The sequence below is a fragment of the Heterocephalus glaber genome, unplaced genomic scaffold, assembly GCF_053883595.1.
Source record: "Heterocephalus glaber isolate CG9 unplaced genomic scaffold, H.glaber_assembly_v1.0 deba00000331, whole genome shotgun sequence".
NCBI classification, from domain to species: domain Eukaryota; kingdom Metazoa; phylum Chordata; class Mammalia; order Rodentia; family Bathyergidae; genus Heterocephalus; species Heterocephalus glaber.
In genome coordinates, this window is record NW_028258142.1 from 28,646,704 (window position 1) to 28,674,187 (window position 27,484).

Consider the following 27,484-nt stretch of genomic DNA (forward strand, 5'->3'; position numbering starts at 1 on the left):
TCCAAGGTACTTCTTAGAAGTCGTCAAATTTATTTCAAAAAAGATTTTTGTAATATACTTTCTATATCCTTTTAAATTCTGTAATATCTGTGGTAATGTCTCCTAGATCTTGATATTGTAATTTAAAAAAATGTATAATTGATGCTGTGTAACAGGAAGAAAAGGTCTAAAGTTGCAGAGGAAGTGGGAGGGGTAGGGGAAAGGAAAAAAGGGAAAAGAAAAAATATGAGAAAAGGAAAGAAATGGAAACAAAGTCTTTGCAAATAGGGAAGGGTGGAGGAGGTGAAGGGAGGGCAAGGGAAGGGAAAAAAAGTAAGAACCAAGATACTCATGTAATGGTGCAAGATCCCAATGATGAATGTAACTGTATTGTATACCTAAAATGTACTGATAAACTTAGTGGGAAAAAAAAAAGAATTAAACTTTCCTTGAATGGCATGTACTGCCTGTAATTTGCATTTCAATTCTGTGATTCTTTACACATTTTCTGGGTACTGAGTAAGTTGCATAATTAACATCCAGTGAAAGTCAGTATGGTTTAATTTCATTTGATAATTTAGTTATATCAAATTTATTCTGTTAAACTATGGATTTCCTGAGAGCAAGGAACATGGGATATCCACTTGAGCCAAGATTTTTCCCCTCCCCTTCCCTCCCCTCCCCTCTCCTCCCCTCTCCTCCTCTTCCCTCCCCCTCTCTTTTTTCTCAGTAGTGCAGATTCAACCTGGGCCTCACATATGCTAGGCCAGCGCTCGACTACTGAGCTACTACATCCATAGTCCTTTTTATTTTTTACTTTGGACTACCATCTCACTAAGTTGCCAGGATGCCTTCAAACTTGCAGTTCTCCTGTCTCAGCCTTCTAAGTAGATGAGATTACAAGTGTGTGCCATAGACTTGGCTGGAAGGCTTTTAAGACATATCATGTACCTAGTCCACACTGAAGAGTAGCTTCTGGCACATTGGGAATGTGGACGGGTATCATTTGAATGGCAGAATCTTAGAAATATACATTAATTTCAAACTCTTCTCCATTTTTAGCTATTCCCAAACTAGTTATTCAAGTCTCAAGCCTCACCCATTTTCCTAAGCAGGCTACATATGCGGAGGGAGAATGAGTTGAAAGTCATTATAACACAGTGGCTAAGAGAGCAGTCTGAAAAGACAGAGTCCTTGCTAACTGTGTGGCTATGGATAAGTTAGTTAACTTCTTTGTGTAACAGTTTTTTCATCCAAAAAGTAAAGGAAAATTAATTGTGCTTCTCTTATTGGAGTCTTGGCAGGAATCAATAATATTTGATTGGAAAGTCCTGACTCAGGACAATGTCCAGCACTTGGTGAGCACAAATAAAGATTTCACCATTGTTTTACAAATCTGGCTTTGTCATTTTGTAGCTGTTTAATATTAGGATTGTGGCTGAATTCTTTGAATTTCAAATTTCTAATATATGAAATGAGAACAGTTAAACATTTAAGACTAAGGGCCAGGCATTTAGCTAAGTGGCGCTGAGTCTGCCTGGCGAGTACAAGGTCCTGAATTCGATCCCCTGTTCTGCAAAACATAACAACATTTAAGAGTAGATTATCCTAGAAGTGAATGGAATGATATAGAGAAAATATTTAGCATATTGTACCTGATATAAGAAGGCTATGGAAAATGCTATTTTCTTTTTTTTCCTTTTCTTCTGAATTTACATAATACTTTGGTAGAGGTGTTCATACTCGGTTGGCATGCTCTTTCTCGCAAATTAAAATGGCACGTTTCTAATGTTTATTGTTAGAGTGAAAATATTTAGACACAAAAGACTTATCCCCTAACATGAAATTTTCACAAGAAGCAGATGATATTCTAAATAGTTTATAGGGGAGGGGTACCAAAGGCAAAGGAAAAATCACATTCATTTTTCTAAAATTCTTGACATGTTTTAGTTTATATTGCCTATGGTTTGATGTTCTTTGCAGCTATATATTATGATTTCACAAATAAAAAAATATATGGTAGATTTTTCTTTATTAATAGAAATATAGAGGTAGATTTAGGTTTACATTTGTTTTAAAAACTGAAATCTAAATTGTATAAAACAATTATATTCTGCTATGTATATTTTATTCTATTTATCATATATAATGCAATTCATTATTCCACCATATATTTATATTTTTATATTTCACTTTTTACTCTATCATATCAAAGATAGGGGATGCCAAAGGTTTGTGTCTTTTATAAATTACTAATAGTACTTAGTTTCTATCATATTGTAATTTAACTCATATTGATTCTCACAAGGTCCAGATCAAACCTGAATGACACGAGTAAACAATCACCAACTTAACTAAATACTTCCCATTATATTTACTATGCCAGAATTTTTGGAGAAAATTTACAAGACCTCTAGCAAAACATATTTAACTATAGTTGTGCTTGCTTCGGCAGCACATATACTAAAATTTAACTATAGTGATGTGATAGTTTTCTTCCCTATAAGAAAGGGTAAGGAAGAAGGGAAAGGGGAAGGGAAAAGGAAAGAAGGCACCAGGAAAAAAAGAGAAAATAGAAGGAAAAAAATGGAAACAAAGCTTTTGTTAAAAAAAAAAAGGAGGGGAAGTGTGGTTGAAGGGTGGGGAGAAGCAAGATATATCATGTACAGGTACAAATTCCCTATGATGAATGTTATCATTATGTACATCTAAAATGTACCAATAAATTTTTTGCTTCAAAAAATTAAAGAGAAAAAAATAAGCAAAAAAAAAGGAAAAGAAAGGAAAGGACACTCAAAACATTCTCATTTACTAGGTACAGAAAATCATCTTTCAGCTATAGTCACACCCGAGGGCTATATTAACTACCCTATGTTCTGTTTTAATATAGCCCTAAGGAGCTGGTAATCCAGATATTCTGCAAACTATTCCACTTTCCCCTTATACTGATAACATCATGAAAAAGACAGCTCTATGAGAGGCTTTGGTGAAACACACATGAACAGAGAGTAGGACATAAACTATATAAAGATATGATGGACCATTGTACCAGTAAAGATTTTAATGGTGCTGTGATGTGGAATATGGCAAGATGTGCCCAATAAATGAAGTCATGTCATCTGCAACAGAGAAGTGTATATCTTTTTTAAAATGACATCTGGTACAATATTGGACTATGCTATAGAAAAAAAAAGTGCCCAACCATAGGATAATCAGCTGACCAAGTGGCCAGAATTGCTAATCACAAGTAGAGCTACCTGGTACCCACCTAGTCATAAGGTCAGGTGTGACCACCATCAATTCACAGGTGAAAGAAATGTTTTCCTTGACACCAGGCACAAGCAGGACCTAAGAGCATGATGACAGGGCCCAACATATGTGTTTCAAATCACTATTATACAAGTAATTTCTTACCAACTCAGTTAATACCTGGTGACTGAGGAAGAAAAAGACCAAGTGTCGTTGGCTTGGTATATGGGTATGTGAGTACTGCTATATTATAGTCTCATTTAAGGATAACTTTAAAAGTGGTAAAAAGAAATTCCTCAAAGGGAGGGGGGAGACAGAGAGAGAGAGAGACAGACAGACAGACAGGATACATGAGTAAGATTACATGGCTTGGGTGATTGTCCAAGCATCATCTAGGCATCTACAGATGGAGTGATAGGAAGATGAGGAATGCAGAAATTTTGGGAAGATAACTTTGGATTAACCTATGGGAGTGAAAATCCTGAATCACAGGTGAAAACTAGATTGCATCCTTCACAGAAGAGGTACTAAAAAATTATGCAGATGAAACAGTTTAGCCAGAAGACCTCAGACAGGTTCTAGTGGTAGCACTTCAGGTACCTAAAAGAAGCTACAGTGGCAAGGATGAAATGTCTGCATTTCCCATTAGTATGTGCTCAAACTCAACAAAACTGCTGTATTTATCAGGGATTCTGCCATGTTGCATAATCATTAGCAACAGAAACAAATGCATAGCTTCCAAAAAAATATTGTCAAAGGAGATGAGATAGCCTTTCATAGGATGTTGTTTATTTTTTTATTTCTTCTAGAGAGGGATTCTAGATGGATATAAATTCATTTTGCTAGGAATAGACACGTACTTCTACTCTTAGAGCTTAAGCCTGTACTACTGGGTAGGAATTCACAAAATATTTGAGCCACTAACTTAGATTCCTAAAAACATTAAAAAGAGCCAGTAACTCACTTGATAAGCAAAAGAGACATATACCAACAAGCAAACAAAGATTCCACTTTGGCAAGAGTAATTATTGAGGTCATTAAGGGGAGGAAGAAAACAGGGAAGCATATGATTAGCACCCTGTCGACCCACTCAAGAATCTCTTAGTACTCCCTTCCCCAATTCTGATAATGAATGAACTAGTACAGTATCTCTGAACTATGAAGAGACAGAAGTTTGAGTGTCCTCAGCAGGTAAGGTACATAGACCAGCAGAAATGCCAAGCTGACGTTTAAAGGAAACACACTGGCAGCTGAAGCCGTGAGATAGTTGTAGTTGCACTGCTGGAGATTGTAGTTTATCCTATTGACTTTCCTATCTTTGCAACCAATTAAGAGTAACCAGTATCCTAGAGTAGCTTTTTCCAAAATTCATTATAAGTAGCAAGTAGATTTGCATGACACAAGGGGAGCACTGTATTTGATAAGGTGCTGTACCATCTAGGTTTCCTTTCCAGGGCTGTAACACTCATTTCTCCTGCTGGGGAGAGTGCTGGTGGTGAAGATTCCCAACTCCAGCTATCCCTAGTTACTGTCTTGAGCTAAATTGAGCCACCTCACTCAACATCACACCGGTCTCTGGGGATAGAATACCTAAAGATTGGTTCCAGTTTCAGTTTCCCATGTGATCAGGAGATCTTTGTTCTGGCTGGACTGCAATTTATTCTTCTGAACTGTGTATACCAGTATTTCATTGTAGTTACATTAATGTTATCAGCATTAATGGTTATTATCAATATCCATTTGGTGGTTAGAAATTATACCTGTAAAATTGTAGATATTAAATTATATGTATCTCTATTACACTGATAACTAAAAATTCTTTAAAAAGATATCAGAACATATATATGTGAAAATGTATACATATACACATATATGTGTTTTGTGTGTACACAGCTCTCATAAAAGGGTGATTAATTTACATGTAAAAGATAAAAAATATAACAAGAGCAAGACATCTGGATTCAATGTAAAAGTCAACAGTTTTTCCACTTTCCTAATGTACAGCATTAAAAAAGGACATAGTTACAACACCGTGTTTACCATTGGTGTGTGATGTTATCAGTGTTTATTAACTTATCAAGTTTTCCATATTTTATGGATTTATTTTTATCATAGGCCTCAATACACTTCATATTACTGCAGAATTAATTTCTAATTTCAAAATCTGCCATACAGCCATACCCTAACCTCTTGATTAGCAGTGATTTGGCTTCCTGCTTGAAGCACATGCTGCATCAAGGACAAGGTGAATGACAAGCCGTTGTTTGCTGAGAAACTCTTCCTTACAAAGAACCAGATGAGTGAGTCATTAAATGGATGTAGCAAGCCTTTCTACAATCTTTCCAATATTAGTGATTTTGAGACAGGACCTTTTTTCTTAACGTTGATCACTGGGCTGAATATCTAAACTTTAAATGGACAACATCATTGAAATATTTGGTCATTAACTATTTTCTTAGAATATGGAAAATGTGTTAGAAGAAAGCGCCTATTTTATTCATCCCAATACATACCTGGTATTTACCTTGAGACTAAACAAAAACAACAGGAGGCTTTATAATAGTTAACATTTATATATCAATTTATAGCCTACAAGTCCCTTTTAAATACATTTATTGCACTAAATCTTTGAGATAATTATCTACTACATTTTACATTTGGGAAATAGACACTTGGAAAGGTTAGGCAATATTGTTGAAGACTGTTCATAAATGCATTCTATATTTCATTATATTTTTAAATCTCTATAAGTAAGCTGGGTGAGGCTGAACAGATGGGATACAGACACATCTCCTATACTAGATGAATATTATATGGTCAAACATCAAATTAAAGATTTATGCCAAACTTAGGCTATCAATAAACCCCTAAGGGAAAGTGTTAGTTTGAGTGTCAACATTTCTGTGAGGAATGAGAGACTGAGGTACAGAAAAAAAGAGGGAATAATTTTTCTTTCATGTTTATTTTACTTTGTCAACAAAAAAATAATTTTTGATTATTTGAATCAATTTATGACCAAGTATGTTAAAATTAATAAATACTTTGAAAAAACTCGGTCCTGTACTCTCAGATAAATTAGTTACTGAGACTTACAAAGGAAAACTTTCTAGGAAAGGTAATAAAATACTCTATTACCACAAAGGGAATATGTCTCAACAATTCTAAGCTTTACTTTTATATATCTAGTTGCAATCGTGGAACTCTAAAATGAAATTTGTACTTTTAAAAAGCATGTTAATTTGTGTGAGGAAAGCTAATGACTTATTTTTGGTTTAAATGCACTAACACACTAGTTTACCAGATGGAACTTGTACTTCTAATTATTTACAGAACTCCAGAAACAATTTGATCCCATACTAAACACAATTAAGTATTTCCATCACAGTGTCGTTTTTTTTTTTTTCCTTTGGTACCAGGGATCGAACTCAGGTGCTTGTGCTTGCGCAGCAGAGCAGCAGACAGCAAAACCACTGAGCTAAATCCCCGCCCCCCCTTTTTTTTCTTTTTTCTTTCTTTCTTTTTTCTTTTTTTACCATCACAGTGCCCTTTCTCATACTAACAGATAAAAATTCAAATTAATTGACCATAAGTGACTTGTATCGGGTTAAGAATATATCTGTTTAGCTTTACTTACATACTCTCTTACATACTTGCCTAGGTGTTATTACACTGACACATCTTGGTGTGCTAAGAAATTATACAGTTTTTAATGCTTCATATAATTCAACCATAGTTATTACTTAAAAGTCATCATTTAGTAAGAAACACTGTCATTAGTTGCAGTTAATATGCAGCTATAAGGGTATACATTAGATAATCTTTTCTATTTGGATTTCTGGATATTCTTCTCATATTTAAAAGGGAAAACACATGAAGGCAAGTCCAAGAGGTTTTTGATTTTGCACCTTCAATGTGCCTGGGAAGACTTAAACCTTTTCGCTAATTCCAGGCTCTATGATATACTGCCTTAATAAAATGTTTACAATTCAACATAATTTGTAATCGTAACCTTTTCCAAGGGAGGACAAGTAATTGATAACAGCTCTCCTTTTTTGAAGTTCCTAACCAATGTATTTCCCTACTACATTGGAACTCTTTTGTTACTGACGCTGGATAGAAAAAAATAGACCCAGCTTCAGAAAATTTGATACTAATATGAGACACACATTCCATATTTATTTCTTGTATAGAAGGCATAAAATATTTGGTCACTTCCTCAAGTAAATCTACATTTTAGGAAATATTTATAATATCATTTATTTTGTTTTTCATCATACCAATTTTTGCATATCTCTTTTCATTTCTTCCATGATAATTTTATTCTATCTTCATCTATATTTTCCATTAAATTAAACATATCCATAGACTATATATTCTCCTTTTAAAGGTGCATTTCTGGGTCCATATCCCTCAACTCCTCTGTTCAGTAGTCAGCTATTTCTGATGATCTTCTAATACAGACATGGTGAAGAAATGGAATGCCATCTGACAGCTAGAATCAGGATAACCTGAATCTTACTTTAACTTTGTTTTCCTGTCTTGTTCCTATTTCCCCTGCTCAGTGTCCAGATAGTGGCTTATTTCTACATTCAACTACCAAATAATCTTTTTTAATGTAATTATCACCTATCCACACTCCAGTTTATTGGATACCAACTCTAGGATAATTAATTTATCAGTATCAGTTATGCCAACAAGATCCTCACTTATGCTTACCTCTTTGCAACTCATGCTACTGACACTTATTCTTATGAAAACTGACATATTTTTGCCTGGTCATTCACTGAATAGTGGACTTGCAACTATAATAATCTTTTTCATTTGGAAAGACCTCTTAACCAACATACCACTTCAACTCCTTGTCCCACAAAAAAACCCAGTTAACACAACAACAAGAAAAGCCAAATTCTGTTTTCAGCTTTCAAAACAGATTAGTAGATGTTATATGTAATATAGATCAACTAAATTATGTTCACTTATATTCACTACAACTTCTATAATATAGTCATGTAGTTTTGCTATATATGCAAAGTCTGAAATGTGCAGGAAGCTATCTTCTGTCCATGCACAGGTGTGTGTGAAGGTGTGCACACATTCTGACAGAAGTCTGAAACTGTGGATTAAGTGTTACAGTGTGAGCTAAACACCATTACTGATGGAACCTCTTTTACTGCAATGATTTTTTAGATGTCATTGATCTTTAGGAAACCATGTATATAGTTCAGATTTTACCATGCATACATTTCCAATATTTTTCCCAAACTCATTTTCTCGAATGAAAAACAAGTCATTAACTGAATTTAATTTACTATATTAGGTTTACTTTATTTCCTCATTCACTAATTGCTAAAGAGGGGACAGCTAACTGTATATTAAAGGCTACATCAAAACTTCATTAGACTTGAGTAAATATCCACCAAGAATGGACACTGCCTTGAACAGGTTATGGTCTGTATTTCAGTGAGAAGCAGATTACTATGGTTCCCAAGAGCAACTCGCAGTCTCTGGCCAGAGGACAGGCTAAAGCTGAACAGCTGGGCCATGCAGGCCCACAATGTGCCTTAAAATATAGCAAACATTTATTGTCCAAACTTAAACAGAGAGGGTTATGTTCTTCTCACAATGGTCAGCCTCATGGCCTAATTTATATTTATAGCTGGCCTCTCCACCATCTGTACATATAGCATACCCTGCATCTCTGAGAAATTGGACTGGCATTATTTGAAGATGTGATTAAATAGCTAAGAAAAAGTAATCCATCATTTATAAGGGGAAATGTAAGGCAATAACAATGGTTTCCAGTCATGGTTTCAGATTTTTATCTTCATTTCTTTTGCTTTCTCATCCAGTGCCAAATACAGTAAACACCCAGAGTGTCACTGACAGGACTCTGCCATCTAGACATAAAAGGAATGATCTATCAAGATTCTCTTAGGCTGGCTCTAGTGAGGGCACAAATAATATTTCCGTTGAGGAGGCCCTTGTTCCCTTACAGTCACACACATTTAAATGAATCTGGGCCCAAGTATAATACAAGATGCCATTCGTACAGCAGTACCTGTTACGGTGGGAGCCTTCTGGTTTAAGTGAAAATGAATATCTTTATTTGGTTTATTGAAGGAGCTGGAGTATTGAAATATTAGAAAAAGAAAGAAAAACAACACTAAAACAGCTTTATCTTTCTCCTGTTATCCATTTCTAAATATATCCCCTGAGGTCTATCTCTTCATCATTTGCAACTTAAGCCAATCATCTGGCCCTGAAGTCACCTTAAAATATTTCAAAAGTCTAATCTTCAAGTATTCAGTAAACAAAAAACAAAACTACAGTAAGGACGGATACACACACATACACACACATACACACACGTGCCATTTTTTGGAATCTAACAAAAAATTATCAAGTGATGGAGGGGAAAAAAAGGGAATAAAAAAGAATTAATATGTGTTATGTACATGATCCAGCTCCACACAATGAATGTCACCATTACTGCAAACAGGTACTAATAAAAAAAAAAGCTAGTTTTGAATCTAAAGTTTCTACTCACCTCCAAAAGCAGCCCTGAGACAAGAAACAGGCAAAGGGGCTGTGGGATTGTCTGTAGCCTGTTTTCTTTGGGTCTATTTTGTCCCTCTGCTTAGGGATTTCCAAGGTCAGAAAGAAAAGTATGGATTTGGAGTGAAGAGATAAAGACTGGTTTTTCAGCTTGTGTTTTCAAAAGTCCACTGTCATAGAAGACATCTTCATGCTTCACTGGGGGTCAGTAGTTTAGTTTCAGCAGAGACACCCTTTCTGGAAGTCCCTTCATGGGGCTGTTTGTGAATTTGGCAAGGCACTGTCTAGCTGATCTTCTGTCCCAGCTACCAGTTCAACTTCACACCTAGCAGCATCCCTCTGAAGTCTTTTGATTGGGGTATCATAGCAGGCAGGGCTTTTTGTGCAGCATCTTATTAAGAAATCTTACCCCTGATTTCCATAAGTGGAACTCACCCTATTCTTCCCACAATTGGCCTCTTCCTTTGCCTTCCTGCATAATGGGAAGCTCCAGATACTCTCCAGCCAGAGTACACTTGAAACACACACACACACACACACACACACACACACACACATCCAAGAAGCTGAGTGCCTCCACAAATGAGTTGTTGGCAGAGGACAAATACTATGACAATGTTCAACCCTATAAACTGAAGAACTTCAAAGAGTCCTCCATTCCTATGAATAGTTGTAGGAGATGATCACTGGGCCTCTGGGATCAGAGCCAGTAAATTGCAGGACATGTTCAATACCTCCTCTAGAAATGTGGAGTGACTTATCTTACATTTTCCTGCACTTTATGCCCTTAGCCGAACAATGAAAATTAACTAGAATTCTCTTGTTGTATGAAGTATTCAACAACCAATGTTAGCTTGAACATGACCCTATAAATTGTTACTAATGATTCAGGGTATAGTTTTTAGAACATGACTTAGATTAGAGACCCTGATTTTAGAGTTTGTTTTCTCCCATTTATACATTACGTGTTCTTCTGAAGAGGATTTACTTAGTCACACAAATAAAGTTATAATAATATGCATAGTACATTAAGTGAAGGGAAAAGAAGTAGGCCAGGAGAGAAATTGGGCTCTTGAAGGAAAGCTGATGGTCTTCTTAAATTCCTAGATGGTTCCTTTAGTTCCTTTACTCAAGTAAGACTGCTACCTTTTTTTTTTACTTCAATCATGAAAAAAGCAAAAATTCATCTTTGTAGGCCTTATCATCAGTGTCATCAGGTAATTGGCCAAGGTACAGAAAATATAAGGATCTAATAGACATTTAAAAATAACAAAAGCCAAAGTAAGACTATGTCTTCTATAATATTTCAGTTACTTCCCACTAACCTTGCTTCAAGGGAAAACTGAGACAACGGTGAGCCATGTCAGAAGAGAGAATGACATAAAGGAGCTGAAACTTACTTAACATGATATGAAAACTTTTTCAAGAGGTTTTAATATGTATTGGTATTTAGGTATATGTAAATGACTGTTCAAATTCTGCTTTTTAACTTCGTTAGTGTTAAGTATTTCAGAATATGTGACCAAAAACCCTCTTTCACCCTCCTCTATTCAGCAAGAATAATGTTACTGCAATGATTTTATATAATATATCAATTATAGAATTATGCTAGTTTTCAATAAATCATCATATTAAATCTTCAAAATACTTCAAAAAAGAAAAACTGTATTAATTGTTCTAAAAATGAGTTCATCAAAATCTGTTCAATAAAAAATAACTGTCCTTTTAAGTGCTCATTTTAGCTATTTTTCTGTAATTTCTATAAAGACTATACATAACTGTATATGTATGGTCCTTATATATGTACATGTGTGTATGTATGTGGTTGTTATGTGCACATATCTACACATGAAATACACATATAATCGTATATGTATTTTATATTTTCATATATATGTTTATATATCTTATATGTTTCATATTTATATGGAACACTGGGAAGGAAGGCAGTCTCACAAAAGAGAGACAGTATTGATTTATTGGCTGATGTCTTGAAAACCAAAGCTCCATTGATCACGATGATTTATTTTCCTGGAAGTAGATAAAATGCACATAAAATTTGCTGAAAGTAATGTATCATCAACACATATACATGCATATCTTAACTAAATTATTCCATATGGATTTTGAAGCATAAAGGAGCAACATGAAATGTCAAAGAAGTCCATGTGTAATTCTGACTGTAATCCCAGATAAAGTACCTATCTTCTTACCTGGCTTAGGGACAATGAGCTGTGCACTGGTTTGGGCATTGCCAGCTTCATTTTCAGCCACACACTGATAAAAGCCTTCATCTGACTTTACAACCCCCAGGATCCGCAAGTTGCTTCCTCCCTAGAAAGGAAAAAAAAGATGAAATATTGTTAAAAGCAAAAACAAAATCAAAAATAAAAACCCCAAGGGAACAAAATGAACATGGACCAAGGTTTAATAAAACATCACAAAATAAACAAGAAGAGAGGCCATCCGGTCCTCAGCCTTATAGATGTCTTTTGCTACCTGGAAAATACCATACATTCCACTACTCTTTTATGAATTCACGGGAATCGATTCAGACAAGTTCTGCAAAGAAAATACCCTCATAAAAGTATGCATCATTCTCAATATCTAAATGAATAATCAAAAGAAAGATCTCTTATTAGGTATGGAAGAAATAAAGATGAGTACCAAAGAAAGTCACATTCCTTTATTTATTATTGTAGAAAACTAGGTTTAGTAGCTTCTCAGGAAAACAAAGTAAGATCTAACAAAATGAAATAAAAACAGTGATATTTGAAAATTCTAAAGAATAAGGAATGAAGCTTATATATTTTTAGGAAATGTTTACCCATAAAAATGTCTGAAAATCTATCAGGGATATGGTGGTATACCATGGAAATTGTAATCCATGTCATTGCTAGTCTATATATGAAATGTTTCACACCTTTGCCAGTCCATAAATGAAATACAGCAACATTAATTCTTTTTTTATATAAAATGAACCACCATCTTTTTCAAGGATGGATGATAAAATGATCTTGAGATAGCATTTAATTATACGAACTCAGTTTATCTTTTATATTAGTGCAAGAATTAGTTCAGTAAGAGAGATGTGTTAAATCACTTCCCCTGAAGTCATTAAGAGATAAATATTACCTCATGGGAAATTCTTAATTGTTTTTAGTGTCTTGTAGTCAATTCTCAGCTGATGTAAAATTCTGAGATAAAGCTGCTAACTTCTAATTAACAATTATCATTTAAGTTATTATTTGCATTTAGTTTTAACATGTACAATATACAATGGCTCCTGAATTTCTGAAACTATTGAGAAAATATTTTAAAGCATAATTAAATGTGAATAGGGCACGTGAATTTTATTTCACCTATGAAAAGAAGCATTTAAGTAGGTTTACTGTAATGAGTCATGCTGGAAGAAAGATTATTTAAATTGTAGAAAAAAGAATTGTTGCATTTTATCATGCATCCTTAAAGGTATACAACAATTTTCTTTATAAACAAGTAGCATATATGTAGGCAAGTTTCCTAATGGAAGGTCATTTTCAATTCAGTGGTAGTGGAAATAGCATCACATTTAAAGGAAATAATAGATTGGTGTGACATTCAAAAGTTAAATTTTTCCATCTCTTACTCTATTCCTGACTTATTAAGTGAATGCAACTACAAGTGAAAAAATGGGTAGTGATGAGAAACATGATAAACAAGATATATTGACTTATTCTTTAAGAATTTTTTTTGGGGGGGGTACCGGGGCTCGAACTCGGGACCTTGGGCTTGCGAGGCAGGCACCTGAACCACTGAGCTAAATCCCTGGCCCCCCTTTAAGAATTTTTGTAGAAAGCCAAAATGCATGCACAAAGAGATTATGAAAGTTGATGAAAGTCACCTGATTATGGAAGAGGCATTTATAGTAAGAGCCAGAATAATGCCATGGAGAGAGCCTGTGCCTGGCCGCACCAGATGCCTACATTCTGGAATATTTTGGCTAAGAGACCTGGTTTTGGCAACAGCTCCTCTTTGACAGGATCATGCCTGCATCTCAATCCTAAGAAAAGTGGATCTAAAACTCTCTCCTTCATCTGCAAAGTTTCTTGATGTGTAGAAAGTGCCTTGTATATATATTTCTCATACAGTACATTCATATGCCTGAAATCAGAACCTTTGATGCGAACCTATACCTCTGACGGAATTTCCATGGAACATTTTCCAATGAGCAAATCATTCAGCTGGTAATAGCAAAAACAATAATGTCAGGCATGGAACATTTGCTGTGCACCAGGACAATTCACTAAATGCAGGACCAGTATCCCCATTATCACCCATAAGGATAGAGATGGTGAACTAAAACTTATGGGGAACTATAAGAATTATTACTCATGGCTTCACTTCTTTCCAATACTAAGAGTTACAAAGTAAGGTAAACTATAGATCTCCATGGATTCTCTAACATTGCAGTGACCATTATCAGTTTCCCCATCAATACTGCTCTATAGGATTGGTTGGCATTATGTGGAAAAATAACAAACAGAAGTAGTTTCTAATATCAAAGTAAGACTACCATAATTATACATAAGATATCTTATCATAAAAATTATTACATGTGCTAAAAGTCACAATAAGTTTAATGTAGTCTAGTACTCGATTCTGAATTCTATTCTATGAAAATACTTGGAAAGTCTTGGGCCCTCTGTTTTGCTATGTTTTAAAGCCTTAGACTATAAAACAAGCGGAATGGACTGTATGATCACTCTGGTCCAGGTCCTCAATTCATGTCTAGAAATCATCTGCTTTCTTAGAAGTTTTCTTAATTCATTATAAAAATTCCCAAAAGTATCTGTCTTATCAGGAAAGAAAAGCAATGAAAAAAATTGTAAGCAATACATGGGATCGTCAAGCTAATATATGTAAAGATAATTACCACTATCTGAAAATAATCACTAGGAATGACCACATCTCCATTCTTCATCCAATTCACAGTGGGCACAGGCTTTCCAGAGACTGAACATTCAAACTCAATATCCATGCTTTCATAGGCATAGAGGTTGGAAGGGTGATTTAAAAACCATGGTGGAACTGCAAAGACAGAAAAAAAAAGTGAATGAGTGAGAATGTGAACTTTCATTTTGAGGTTTTTACTAAGTTGAATACACTGCTCTGGGGTAAAAAATATGTGTAATTCAAATAATTCCCCAAACCACACCTGATTATACCGAAACTATTATAGAATATATCATTTCCCCTCTTAATACAGGTAAGTTGTTATAGTTAATGATATTTTCCTAAAAGAAAGTAACCCATTGGAAAACAAATATCTACATAAAACAAAAAAACAAATGAACATCATGAACACCCATGTGTTTGCATGCTGTTGACCTACACACTATAAAACACATAAAGCCATGGAAAGTATGCTCATGAGGTAAAGGAAAACTTATAGGACTGAGACAATACAAAGTGTAAGATGAAAAGGCTTAGTTTGCTTAAAATTCTAGAGTTTCACTAGAATTTAATTAATGTGATGGACTCATTCTTGAATAAGGTAATATTTTTACTGTGGATACATTTCTATTCTAGAGACTATTAACATATATTACTATACTTTGTTATTATTTTCTCAGCATGGTATGTAATACACTGGTTTAATTTAATTTCTTAATTACCGTAATACTAGTTACTCTATGATGAAAATTTGTAGTTAAAGGAAAATACAATATGTGTAATACATCTTTGCTAATGAGTCTCTCAGGCTTAGTTCCTCAAAAACATGGCTAGAAGAGGATTTTTTAAAAGTAATATTTATGCTCATCCATGAGAAAACTTACAGTGATTTTACTATACTTGCTATTTGAGAAGCCAGACTAGGTTCAGTGAAATAGTAGCTGTGACCTTGTTTCATATAGGAAATTGATAGGTATTTTCAGTAGCCATTTTCCAGAGTAGGTTGTGTTTTTGTTATTGTTCTTACTATGTTCAGTGTGTAAGGAGTGCTACTTTTTCCTCAATTAAAAAATTACAATATTTTCTTTCCCCACTACCAGCAAAAGTTTCCCCTGACACCAAAGTGAATATTAAAACTATGATGGTCATGGTCTTTTAGAAGAGTGGGTGAACTAAAGAAAACTCCAAGGATTTAAGACTTCATTCTCTCTATCTCTCTTTGTCTTACTATCCCACATTAGGACTAAATATTTACTCAACAATTAGCACTAAACAATTTTTTAAAATCTTCACAAGAGCAAACTGATTTCAACATCTTGGCTGGGATGCATTAATATTCATGAGCTAAAGACATGAAAAGAAAGGAGGTAACTTAGAGTCATTTTACCATTTCCTACAGGGCTAAAATTACATATTTACTATAACATTATTAGTATAATGAGATATTTTTGATTCCTTAGCCCAATTCACTGATGATGAACCAAAAGACATCAGCAATACTTATAGAATATCCTTTGAAAAGTTACATTAGTTGCATCTTCTCAATTCTGTTCTCAGTTTTATCACAGATTCTGGTCAAGTTTTTATTTACTAGCCAACAAACAATATTTCCTTAGAGCTGTCAATGCACAATTTATTAGTCTAAGCACTTTATTATTCTCACTACACCTCTCTGAGGCAGGATCCATTATCCCTATTTTACAGATGAGGAGGTTGAGATAGAAGGTGTTTAAATAACTTTTCCCAAATTACACAGCATATAAATTGAGGCACCAGACAGTCTGACTTCCCTGCCCATTACCACCCTACCCACTGCAGTGCTTTGTTATAATTGTCTACTTTTAAAATTCTGGTGAAATTATAACCCAATAATCTTTCTGTGCCTGGGAGATGATGGAGAAAATAAATTAGAGCCATTAAAAAAATAAAAGCATGTTATCTACCCATCCTCTCCTGTCGCTCCTTCTTTCCTGGAATCATGTAAACTCTAACTCTACTCTTCCTGAATCTTCACTTTCATCAAACTTTTCTTGGAATCATTATGCCTAAATCAGAGTTTTTCAAAATGTGGGTCACAATTCTTAGTAGATCTTAAAAGTGATTTACTGGGTTGAGACTATAAACATATATATGTGTGTGTGTGTGTGTGTGTGTGTGTGTGTGTGTAGAGATACATACACAGTCATATGATCATACACACACACACACCTGTATGACACACACAGAGAGGTAGAGGGAGTAAGTAGAGGAGGAGAGGGAGGAGGGAAGAGGAAGGAGGGAATAGTAAGGACTATAAGTATAAAAAGAATACCAGATTTGTATTGAAGGGGAAAAAAGAGAAGGTTCAAGAACCCCAATAATGGAGCTGGACCAGCCGGGTTTAAATCCCAACCCCTCTTCTCACTAAAAGTACCTCTATTGTCCATATCTATAACCTAGGCAGTGGTGGGGAACTTATGTCATGCATACTGTTTTTTCTTTAAGACAAAAGACGTTAATGTAAGATTTACTTTTCCTAAACTAAAACCTCAGTATTCAGGTTTAATTGCAGTGTTGGCACTTTGCAATAAATAAGTGGGTTTTGGGTTTGCCATCACTGATCTAGAGATAAGAACTGAGGAAAATGGCAGATAATATTCATGAATACTTATAATAACACAATTTTATTTTAAAGATAAATATTAGAAAGCACAGTGTATCACTCATATCAAACATCATTGTACTGCATATATCTATAAACAAATAAAATAAACAAAATAAATGGATGTATCTTTTATATGCCTGTGTGGTATCTTTTTAAAAATTATTTCCTGATATTTCAAATAGCATTTCTGTGTATTTTCAATGTAAAAATTCTTTGGTTCACATAATAGAATTTCTTAAAAACAAATAATTGAGTTTAAGTGACTTAGATTTGAAATACTGTCATGAAGACTCAGCTTTCCCAATTTTAGGGGAAACCTTTCTGTTTACTAACACTCAATAGAACATATAATGTGAAATTGGTCACATAGTAAATTCTCAAAACACTTTGTTTACTGAGTATATTCTCACTAAGAGAATAATTTAGTTGAAATATGTAATTATAGTTGTAATACTGTAAGTACCATATTCAACTATTCTTTCCTGTGCAAAAAGACCTGTATATATGTCAGATCTGATCTATGTTTTGTAATTTTCTTATATTTCTTAGGGTTTAAGTGTTACACTTAGCATGACATCTTATTTTCCCTGGCCGTCTAGTAACTCCATTTTTATAACAGATTTTCCAAGTTTGATATTACATCAGACAGTAGGTGAGAGGAAGAATGTTTCTCTTACTTCCATGGGCAGTATCGTGCATGCTAAATGAGTGTTAAGGTCCCACTTTCTGACATATACTGCCTGTCTTGGGCTGTTATCTGTCGTTAGCAGGCTCAGTGGTAAAGACAAGGGCTAATGATCTCCCTTTAGCCTTCAATGCCTAGTACAGTGCTTCATCCTCAGCAGATGTTCAACAAAAATTTCCTGTTCATTCTAATAAGAACTCAATAAAATACATATTTTTCACCCTTTGCTATGGGAATATTGGTGTATGATAAAGTTTGGATAGTGTCATAGAAACCACATTTCTACAAGATAAAATTATTGGAAAATGTTAATGAATGATGAAAAAACAATTTAAAATGGCATAGCATGGCTATTTAGAAAAAAGACCAGGAACTATATTATTTTAGTAAAACTTTCAGTAATATCCTTAAAGCTTATTCTTAAAAATTTTCCTGCAAACATAGGAAATTAAGATACGTGACTTGAGAGAAGATCTGGAAATGACTTAAAAATATAAGCCTGTGTTGGACTTGAAATTATATAAAACTCTTCAACCTTGCTTTTAAATAATGTACAACTAAATTGCTGCTTACTTTCCTAAACCTATCATCCACACACCCTTTACATGTGCATTGTGGCTCAATTAAACAAAAGCACATAACCCTTTTCTAATTTCAAGTCTTTCTAAATTCTATTTTCTTATTGTGCTGTTTTCCATTTCGTTTTAGGGTACAGGCAACCTGTTTTTCATTAACCCACTTCTCTATGAAAGACATGGTGGTTTTTTTTAATTTTTTTTTTTTAAACTTTTCTACTTTTGGGAACACTGGCACTTATTGCTACTTGTTTATCCCATTTGACATGATTTTCTCTACATTCTATTTACATGTACATGTTTTTGTTTTACCTTAACACTAGTATGTAACTCCTCAGAGGAAGAAGCTCTGACATGTTAACATGAATTTAATATATCACTTAATGTATTTTAGATAATTACACTATTTATTCTGCAAGAAAGTGAATAAGTTTATCCAATTTTTCTCTTCTTGTTTGATCTTATCTTTTCCTATAGTGAACAGACTTGGATATATTCGTTCCTTTTAGGACTGTTTCCTAGAATTTAAGATCTAGGTATAATCATATTATACCTTTTTCAGCCCTAGATTCCTATACTTGCAACACAAACTGATTAAGCCTTCTGTAGTTAAAAGTGATCAGGGAAATAGCATTTTTAATGAAAAAAATTATTAGAACATGTTTCCAATACATAATGTTTACTTTCCTTATGTGATGTTGGTACATGTGCCTAACACATCTTAATTCCCTTTTCCACCTCCTTTTCCTCCCTTCCTACCCTCTCCATCTCTCCAATCCTTTCCCATTTCAGAAAAATCTATATCACTACTTCTTATTATCTATCTCTTATTTTGCTCTTTATTTATACTTTGAGTTTCTCATATAAGAGAAACCATGTGATATTTGAGCTTGTGTGATTGATTGCACTTAATATTATAGTCTCAATGGACATGCATTTTCCTATAAATGACTCAAATTTATTTTTCTGTATGGCAAAGTAGTACTCTATTGTGAGTAAATACTACATTTTCTTTATCTATTCATCTGTTGATAAATATATCAGCTAAGCCAATATAGACAAAATGGCCATACTTCCAAAACTGATATACAGATTTCATACAAACCCAATCAAAATACTAACCTCATTCTTCACTGAGCTGGAGAAAAATGATCCTAAAATTCATATAAAAACAGAAGAGACCCAAAATAGCAAAAACAATCCCAGGTAACCGAGGCAAAATGGGAGGCATCACAAATCTACAGTGATTAAAAAAATCATGCTACTGGCACAAAAACAGATAAAAGGATCAATGGAGCAGACTAAAGGAAGCAGAGACAATCTCACACACGTTCAACTATTTGATCTTTGACAAAGGGGCCAAAAACATAAAGGAAAAAGGAAAGATAACCTCATTAATAAACGGTGCCGGGAAAACTGGCTATCTATGAAGATTTTTAATTACATCACTTTTTTTCAAGGTATCACTAGTGAGATCTCAATGTTCACAGAATAAAGACCAAATTTATACCTTTATATTTAATCGCTCATAGACTAGTTAAAAATTTACTGAGTCTATTTTAATTTCTCACACATTTTCCATAGAAATCATCTACTTCAACAAAACTTGCCGCGGATTTAGCTCAGCAGTTTTGCCTCCTGCTGTGCAAGCGCAAAGACCCGAGTTTGATCCCGGTACCAAAAAAAACAAAAACAAAAACAGAACTTATCCTACTTGTTAAACTGTTTAAAGATTAAAATAGATACTTAGATGATGTAATAAATTGCTTTATATACAAATAGAGAAACTGACTACAGCGTGAACATGGCTTATCTATGGCTATGTATGTGCTATATTTCATCAACATGTTTCTGATCATGGATTCCTCCCTAGATTACATTCCTAGGATAAAATGGACTAAAGGACCATTCAATTTAGTGGTGCGAAATTGTTCTCATCCAGAATTTCATTTTTTTCACTAACTTTTGTTGCTTAAGTAACTTCTGTTTAACTAACTTTAAATATTTAATTTCCTTTTCCTGTTTTTTTTTAAAACGATATTACACAATATATTTTCTGCCCATTCAACAGTTCTCAGTAAGACTTTTCTTATGTGACAAGTTACTTGAAATCTGCTTAACATTTTTCTCTGGTTTGCTTTTTCCTACCTGCACATCTGTCCTCCCCTAGAGAACTGGGTATTGTGATTTGCATTTGATTCTCTATTTAAGTCTCTCTCAAATTCCTATCTGTACTTTTCTAAAAAGTTTAGATTAGGTTAGACTGGGTCCTACCTTTAAAAATGGATAGAATGTATTATACCTTAGAAATAAAGGACACTTGAGCTTTGTTCTATTAATATTGATTGAAGCTTCCACCTTCTTGAAAAGTGGCTTTTCAGGTATGCATTTTATACTCTGCATTTGTTATTTAAAGCATTGTTTCAATCTACTCTGACAGAAAGAAAATGAGAGAAGATAGAGAGACAGAGAGGTGTGTTGATGGGAAGGTGTTGTAGGGATGGGGAAGATCAGAGGGTGGGGAGGGAAAGAGAAAGTACAGATGATTAAGATGTGATGTGCATATGTTCCAATTTCCCAAAATGAAAGCAATCAATTTGTATCTCAAACATAAGGTGAAAATAAATGGGAAAATTAGCTATTGTAAGGTAACTACATTTTCTTGACACATATCTAGGCTTAAGTTCAGTATTTAATTGCATATATTTTCTCAAGTAGAATTAAATGCATCATACTGAAAATTCTATAACAGGAGACCAAGTAAATCAACAGTAATCCATTCCATTTTGGCACTGATCTGTGTGGGAATTCATTGAGCTATTAATTTCATAAAAACTAAAGATTCCCTATCTTTATGTCCTCAAGGCCAATAAGAGGATAGGTGCCCAATACATATTCTTAGATGAGCAGGTATAAAGGTGGTTCCACTCTCCACACCAGCTATTTGGCATTAAGTTATCATCGGGCTACCAAGGTAGGTGGGCAAGATTTAAAAAGCAAGCATGAGCTTTTCTTCTAATGTTAATACCAATTATGACAATATAATACTAAAAGCAACAAACTGTAAACCATTCCATTATCACTGGCAAAGACATGCTTTAATTATCTTAGACAAATCAAATTTAGACCTTTGAATTTTATTTTGCACACTCCATTAGTTTTATTTATTGTGAGTGCAATATGCTAACACAGTCTTCCTGCTATTTAAAAATTCTGCTCTTTGTGTTTTGGGGATGAAGATGATCTGATTCTCAATCTTTATTTTAGAGTCCTTCATACATGCTAGGAAACAATTTCAGATCTCCCCACACAATTTTCTTTATCCAGACAAATAACACCATTGCCCTTCCTCCTTGCCTGCCCTTACAGTAATTAGGGTTGCATTTGTCTAAACCCAGACTGAGCTTTCCATTTTTCTCTTCAATTGTGGAGCCTAGGAATAAAGTGGAAGAATGATCTGTGGGATCAGATCCAGGATAAAAATAATAGAGGGATTATCTCAAGGTCCTAATTCTATATGCAGCCTTATGTTACTGACATGCCTTTGTTAACAGCAGCAGCTGGACACATGATTCTTGTGCTGCAAAGGGCTTTCTGTAGACTCTGGTAATTAACATCAAGTAGGCTTGCTTATGTGTGTTGCACATCCATATAGATGCGCATATATATATATATATATATATATATATATTTCCCGATTCATACATATGTTCTTATATACTTCTTAGTAGTATATAGTAATACTTAGTATTAGTATATAGTAATATTGATATATAAGTATTACTTAGTAATATTTGATTAAACAAAATACTTATATTTATAACACAGTATATATACAGACTTAAGACTCTCATATGTACATGTATATATATATATATATAATTTATAAACAACATTGTTTTCTTTCAATTTGAACTGTGAAGAAAATAAAAACAGGTTAAGGAAGAAAAGATATCAAAATGTAAATGTTACCTCACATGTGATATAACAAAATAATCAATAGCTAAAAGAAATTATCCAGTTCCTGATACTACATACGGATAGATATTTAAGAACTATTATTTTTCCTCACTCAAATTTATTTTAGTATTCCTTTTGGTATTTGAGTGTGAAATATAGAGAAACATATGTAGATAGTCTAAAGGTCTAGAGAAACATGTTTCATGCATGAGGGTTATTTCTGAGAAATTTGATTGTGATTTTTTATTTTGAGTTGTTGGAGATCAAATCCAGGGCTTCATGTAGCCTTGGCCAGAGCTCCACCACTGAGCTACATGTCTAGGTCTATTGTTGCATCTGTTTAACTGTACATTGAAAAGTTAGTGAACAAGGCAGGGCATTTTTTTTGAAGTTTCTTATCAGTAGTAGATATTCTATGAAGAACGGTTTCAGCTCAGATAATTAACTGAGGTGATGAATTGTAATGGATTACTGAATTCCTACACCTGATGTTCATGAAATAATAGGTAAGTTCCAGTATGTGTACACACATTGTCTGTTGTCTCTCTCTCTCTCTCTCTCTCTCTCTCACACACACACACACACACACACACACACACACACATACACACACACCATAGCAAACAAAGACCATAAAGGCATAATTACATATATACATGTTACATATGTAGAGTCTCCAGAAAGGCATTTCTGGAGTAGAGGAGAAGATAGCATTTATTTCCATTAAACCTGAGAAACTGCCTTAGAATTTGGGGAAAAGCTAAGAATTGTCACAAACACTTACAAGCATTAATGAATGCAAAAGTCTATGGACAGCTTCTATTTCTCCTTTCTGACTTGTGAGAAGCACTGATGGCCATTGAGGAAACCCACAGGAGAAGGGCTGGTGGTGACTAAGGTGAAGGCTCTGGGCTACCTATGAATTAAAGAGCTGATTATAAACCCAGGACAACTTCCTCTCCTACAGAGAGAAAGGGGATGGAGTACTGGCCAGAAAAACTGGTTATTCTGAAAGAAGCTGAACACTGCTTCACTCAAACTCAGTGCTTTACCATCCCCACTGGTTACTTAAAAATACCTAACCTTGAAACACCCAGCCTTCAAACTGAAATCCAGGAAATCCCAGAAAATGTGGTAAATAAATCTAAATAATTTTTATTACATTAGAGTAAATAGAATGTCTGATAGAAATGTACATATGTTTACATATACAATAGTAAACATGAAAACATAATACTACTAACAATAATGAGAAACAGGGGTGTGGTAACAGAGGGAGAGAGGAGAGTAATTTAGTGTAAGGAACCACATAATTCAGGAGTAAATATAAAAGTAGAAAGAGAAGGAAATTCTCAAATTGCTTCACACAATTCATCCTCTTGATACAGTATAAAAATAAATCCAATAAAGACAGAAGTCAAAGACTAGATGATAAACTAACAATGAAATGAAACAGGAGGTAGCACCCTAAGGAAAACTTAAAGACCCAAACAACATTAGAAAACCAATATACAAATTAGAAAGTACAAGTATCATAATAGATACCATAGAAAATCATAAAGGACATGTGAGGTACTTGCAACAAAAGTAGATACATATAAGAAAGGAACAAAAATAATTAAGACCAATCTTGTACAGAAGAGGATAAGGAAAGACAACAACTTATTAAGATAACCACCATTCCTGATGGCCTGAGCTCACCAATGGGACAGAAGTTACAGTCAAAGGTAAAATAAAAAATACACTGAAAACTAAATCTGGATTTATAGGTTGAAACACCAGCTCACGTTTCTGGAAAATTAAATACATAATTGTGAATAGTGACATATATCTTATTTAAGCTATGGAATCTAAAGAGTAAAGAGTTATCTGAATATCCAGACAGAAAAATCAACATCAAAACACATCCTAAGGGATGAAGACGAACTACATTCCCATATAGTAACAGAAAGCCTCAGAAGAAAATGAAATAATGTTACCCAAGAATATTATATGTGATCTTCGATATACTAAACCACATACTCCGTCATAAAGTACTGATAGAATATAGCACTTTCTAAAATGTCTAGTAACAAATCCAGGCAATTAAAAGTTAGACACTGGGTGAAAGGACTTTTCATGAATATTAGATACATTTGTATAGATAAATATAAGTAAATACAATGGAAATAATTGTCACTGAAGAGAATGACACTACCATACAACTGAACAGGTTAATCTGTAAGTGGAGAAAAGAGATAAAAAAATAGGCATGTTCATCTCTGCTATGAGAGACTTTCTCATTTTTCATACCAGAGGTTTCATCAATTATACTCAATTAAAAACATGATCTTTATTTTATTTAATTTTCTTTTTTAGTACCAGGGATCGAACTCAGGTCCTTGTGCTTGCGGGGCAAGCGGCTGCACCACTGAGCTAAAAACATGATCTTTAAAAGGCCTAAAAATAGCAGCTATAGCATATTATGAATTTTTTCCTATCCACTGAAATATTTATGATTACATAGAAGGATAAGAAAATATATGAAATCCTGATATTTGAGGGGATATTTAATTCACATAGATAAGTTTCACAAAAATAATAGAATCATTTTTGTGAAGGAGGTGAATGTGTGTGTGTGTGTGTGTGTGTAAGGCTCTGGAAGTAAACTGCCAAGGTTTTACAATGATTATGGAAGTACGAATATATTGGCTTTCCTTTTTGTATTTTTAAAACTTCCAATGATGAAAAAATTAAAGTCTACCCATTAGAAGGGATCACCACCATAATTTTAAGTACGAGTAGAACCCCTCAGAAATTTTGACCTTATATAAATAGTACATAAATTATAAATAGAATGTAAATATTTTCCTTTTATCACTCTTTCTCACTGGGACTTGGAAAATCCTCAGAGAAATTCTCACTGCTGGTGACAATCACATAAATCCTGGAGGGAAATCATGCAAAAGAAAGAGCAATGAAAGGCTTCTATCTCTCATTTAGAGAGGAACTTACAAATGCAGGATGACCTGGGAAAGGCCGCTCTGAGAGCAAAAACGGATCAGGTTCTCTGTCTCCTGATGCTGGTTTTATGCTAAATCAGATTATAGATGGAGAAAAGCCATGAAGTGTCTTCGACTTTGTTTTCTTACTTTGAAAGTTTAGGTTAAACTGGAACCCATATTTTCAAATTCAGAACATTAGTGTATCTTTGCAATGAGACAAATAGCTGAACTTTTCTTGACTTGCCTTTTTTACCTTATAAATATAGAAGACTGAACTGGAATTTGCATTTTCAAATCTTAGGATTCCCTTCAAGGGTAGCTGGGGATGGAGTGGTTCAGTCTTTCTCTCTTTTTCTCAATTATTTTACACTTTCAAGGAAAATAGCTTTGTGCTCATCTTATACATACATATATGTGTTTATATATATTTATGTATGTATATGTCTGTATCTATATGTGTGTATATATATATATATATATAGAGAGAGAGAGAGAGAGAGAGAGAGAGAGCTTTCACATTAACTTAAAGCTGGATCAGAAAATTCTTTGCACCAAAAAACCCAAAAAAGTAAATTATCTTTTTATCCAGTTTTAGAATTCTGTGAGTCTAACATAGAAGCATATATGGGTGTCCCCATGCTGTTCAGCATGAACAATGTTCATTTAGACCAAAAAAAAAAAAAACAGAACCAGGAAAATAAAATTGCCAGCTTGCTTTTATGCAGCCACTAAAATGATATTTGATTAGCATTAACGTATTGTTTAAAACAATAAATACCAACTTAAGTGTCTCATAAAAATCAAAGCAAGTCATTCAAAGGTAGGTCAAGGGTAATTAGTTCAAACATCTTGTTGCAAAATGACAGTACTCCTTGCAAACCAACACTTACAAATGACTTACTTCTTTGGCGAAAGAGCAATTCTAGCATTGATTATATTCCAGTTTTGAGACTCTATGTGCTTTTTTCATTCTTGCAGATAAGACCAGGATCCATGGTAACTTCACTGCTTTTCAACTGGGAATTTCAGAAACCATGGAAAATGTAGGTATCTGTGTTAGGTTTGGGGGGGCATTTATAAAATCTCCTCATATATACAACACACTTGTGAATTTGAATGGCTTCTTGTGTACTAAATGAAAATTGGCTTTCTGAAAATTTTTCCCAATATTTAAAAACCAAGGAAGAATGCTTATAAAATGTGTGTGTGAGGCAAAATGGTAAATTGAATTAAAATATTCAGATTCCAGAAAGTTCCTTTTAGTTGGGAAAAGTTGGCATTAACTTGTAAGATGTAAGGTATTAAGGGTAAATGAAATGTACATATAATAGACTTTTTAAAATAGCAAATTCTACTATTTACCAGCCATTCACACCTAAAGTGATTGAGGGAATTCCATTGACTCTTAGAACTCTACTCTAAAACCCTTGTAAGGTGCTGCAAATTATAGACAAATATGTATGTATTTATGTTTACATGTGTACATACTGTGTGCGTGTGAATGAATATTTGGCCACCTTTATTATGTGGACTCTGGCACTCAGTGCTGAAACAACACAGCTTACAACCTTACAGATTCAGCCCTGTTACTAATACTCTTTATACCCTAGGAAAATAATTCATTGTCTCTTTCCCTACACCTAGGAAATATAAGGGCCAAATGTAAGGCTAAGCACTGCTGTAAGCTCACTTTTTGTCTTTGCACGTCATCATGAAATACTCTAATAAAGTCTCACTGGGAAATGGTATGGAAAGAAAAATTTAAGGAATGCTTTATGTAATTCTTCACATCACACAGAATTATTCTTATACCTTCTCATTTCCAGAAGTATTCATATAATTATACTTAACAAATGACTTATCAATGAAAAACAAGCTGCTTAGAAAACTTTTACTCTGTCAATTCATTCTGATTAAA

General features: G+C 34.0%; 1 protein-coding gene across 8 annotated transcripts in view; it reads right to left on the minus strand.

Annotated features, from left to right (window-relative positions):
• Dcc (DCC netrin 1 receptor) overlaps window positions 1-27,484 on the minus strand; it is a 1,202,110-nt gene that overhangs the window by 456,056 nt on the left and 718,570 nt on the right. For all 8 annotated transcript variants that reach the window (XM_004855173.3, XM_021236635.2, XM_021236638.2 and 5 more), the window contains 2 exons: window positions 14,699-14,853; window positions 11,997-12,117 (listed from right to left, as the gene is read on the minus strand). In XM_004855173.3, the coding sequence (XP_004855230.1) occupies window positions 11,997-12,117; window positions 14,699-14,853 (276 nt within the window). The remainder of the gene's footprint in view (window positions 1-11,996; window positions 12,118-14,698; window positions 14,854-27,484) is intronic.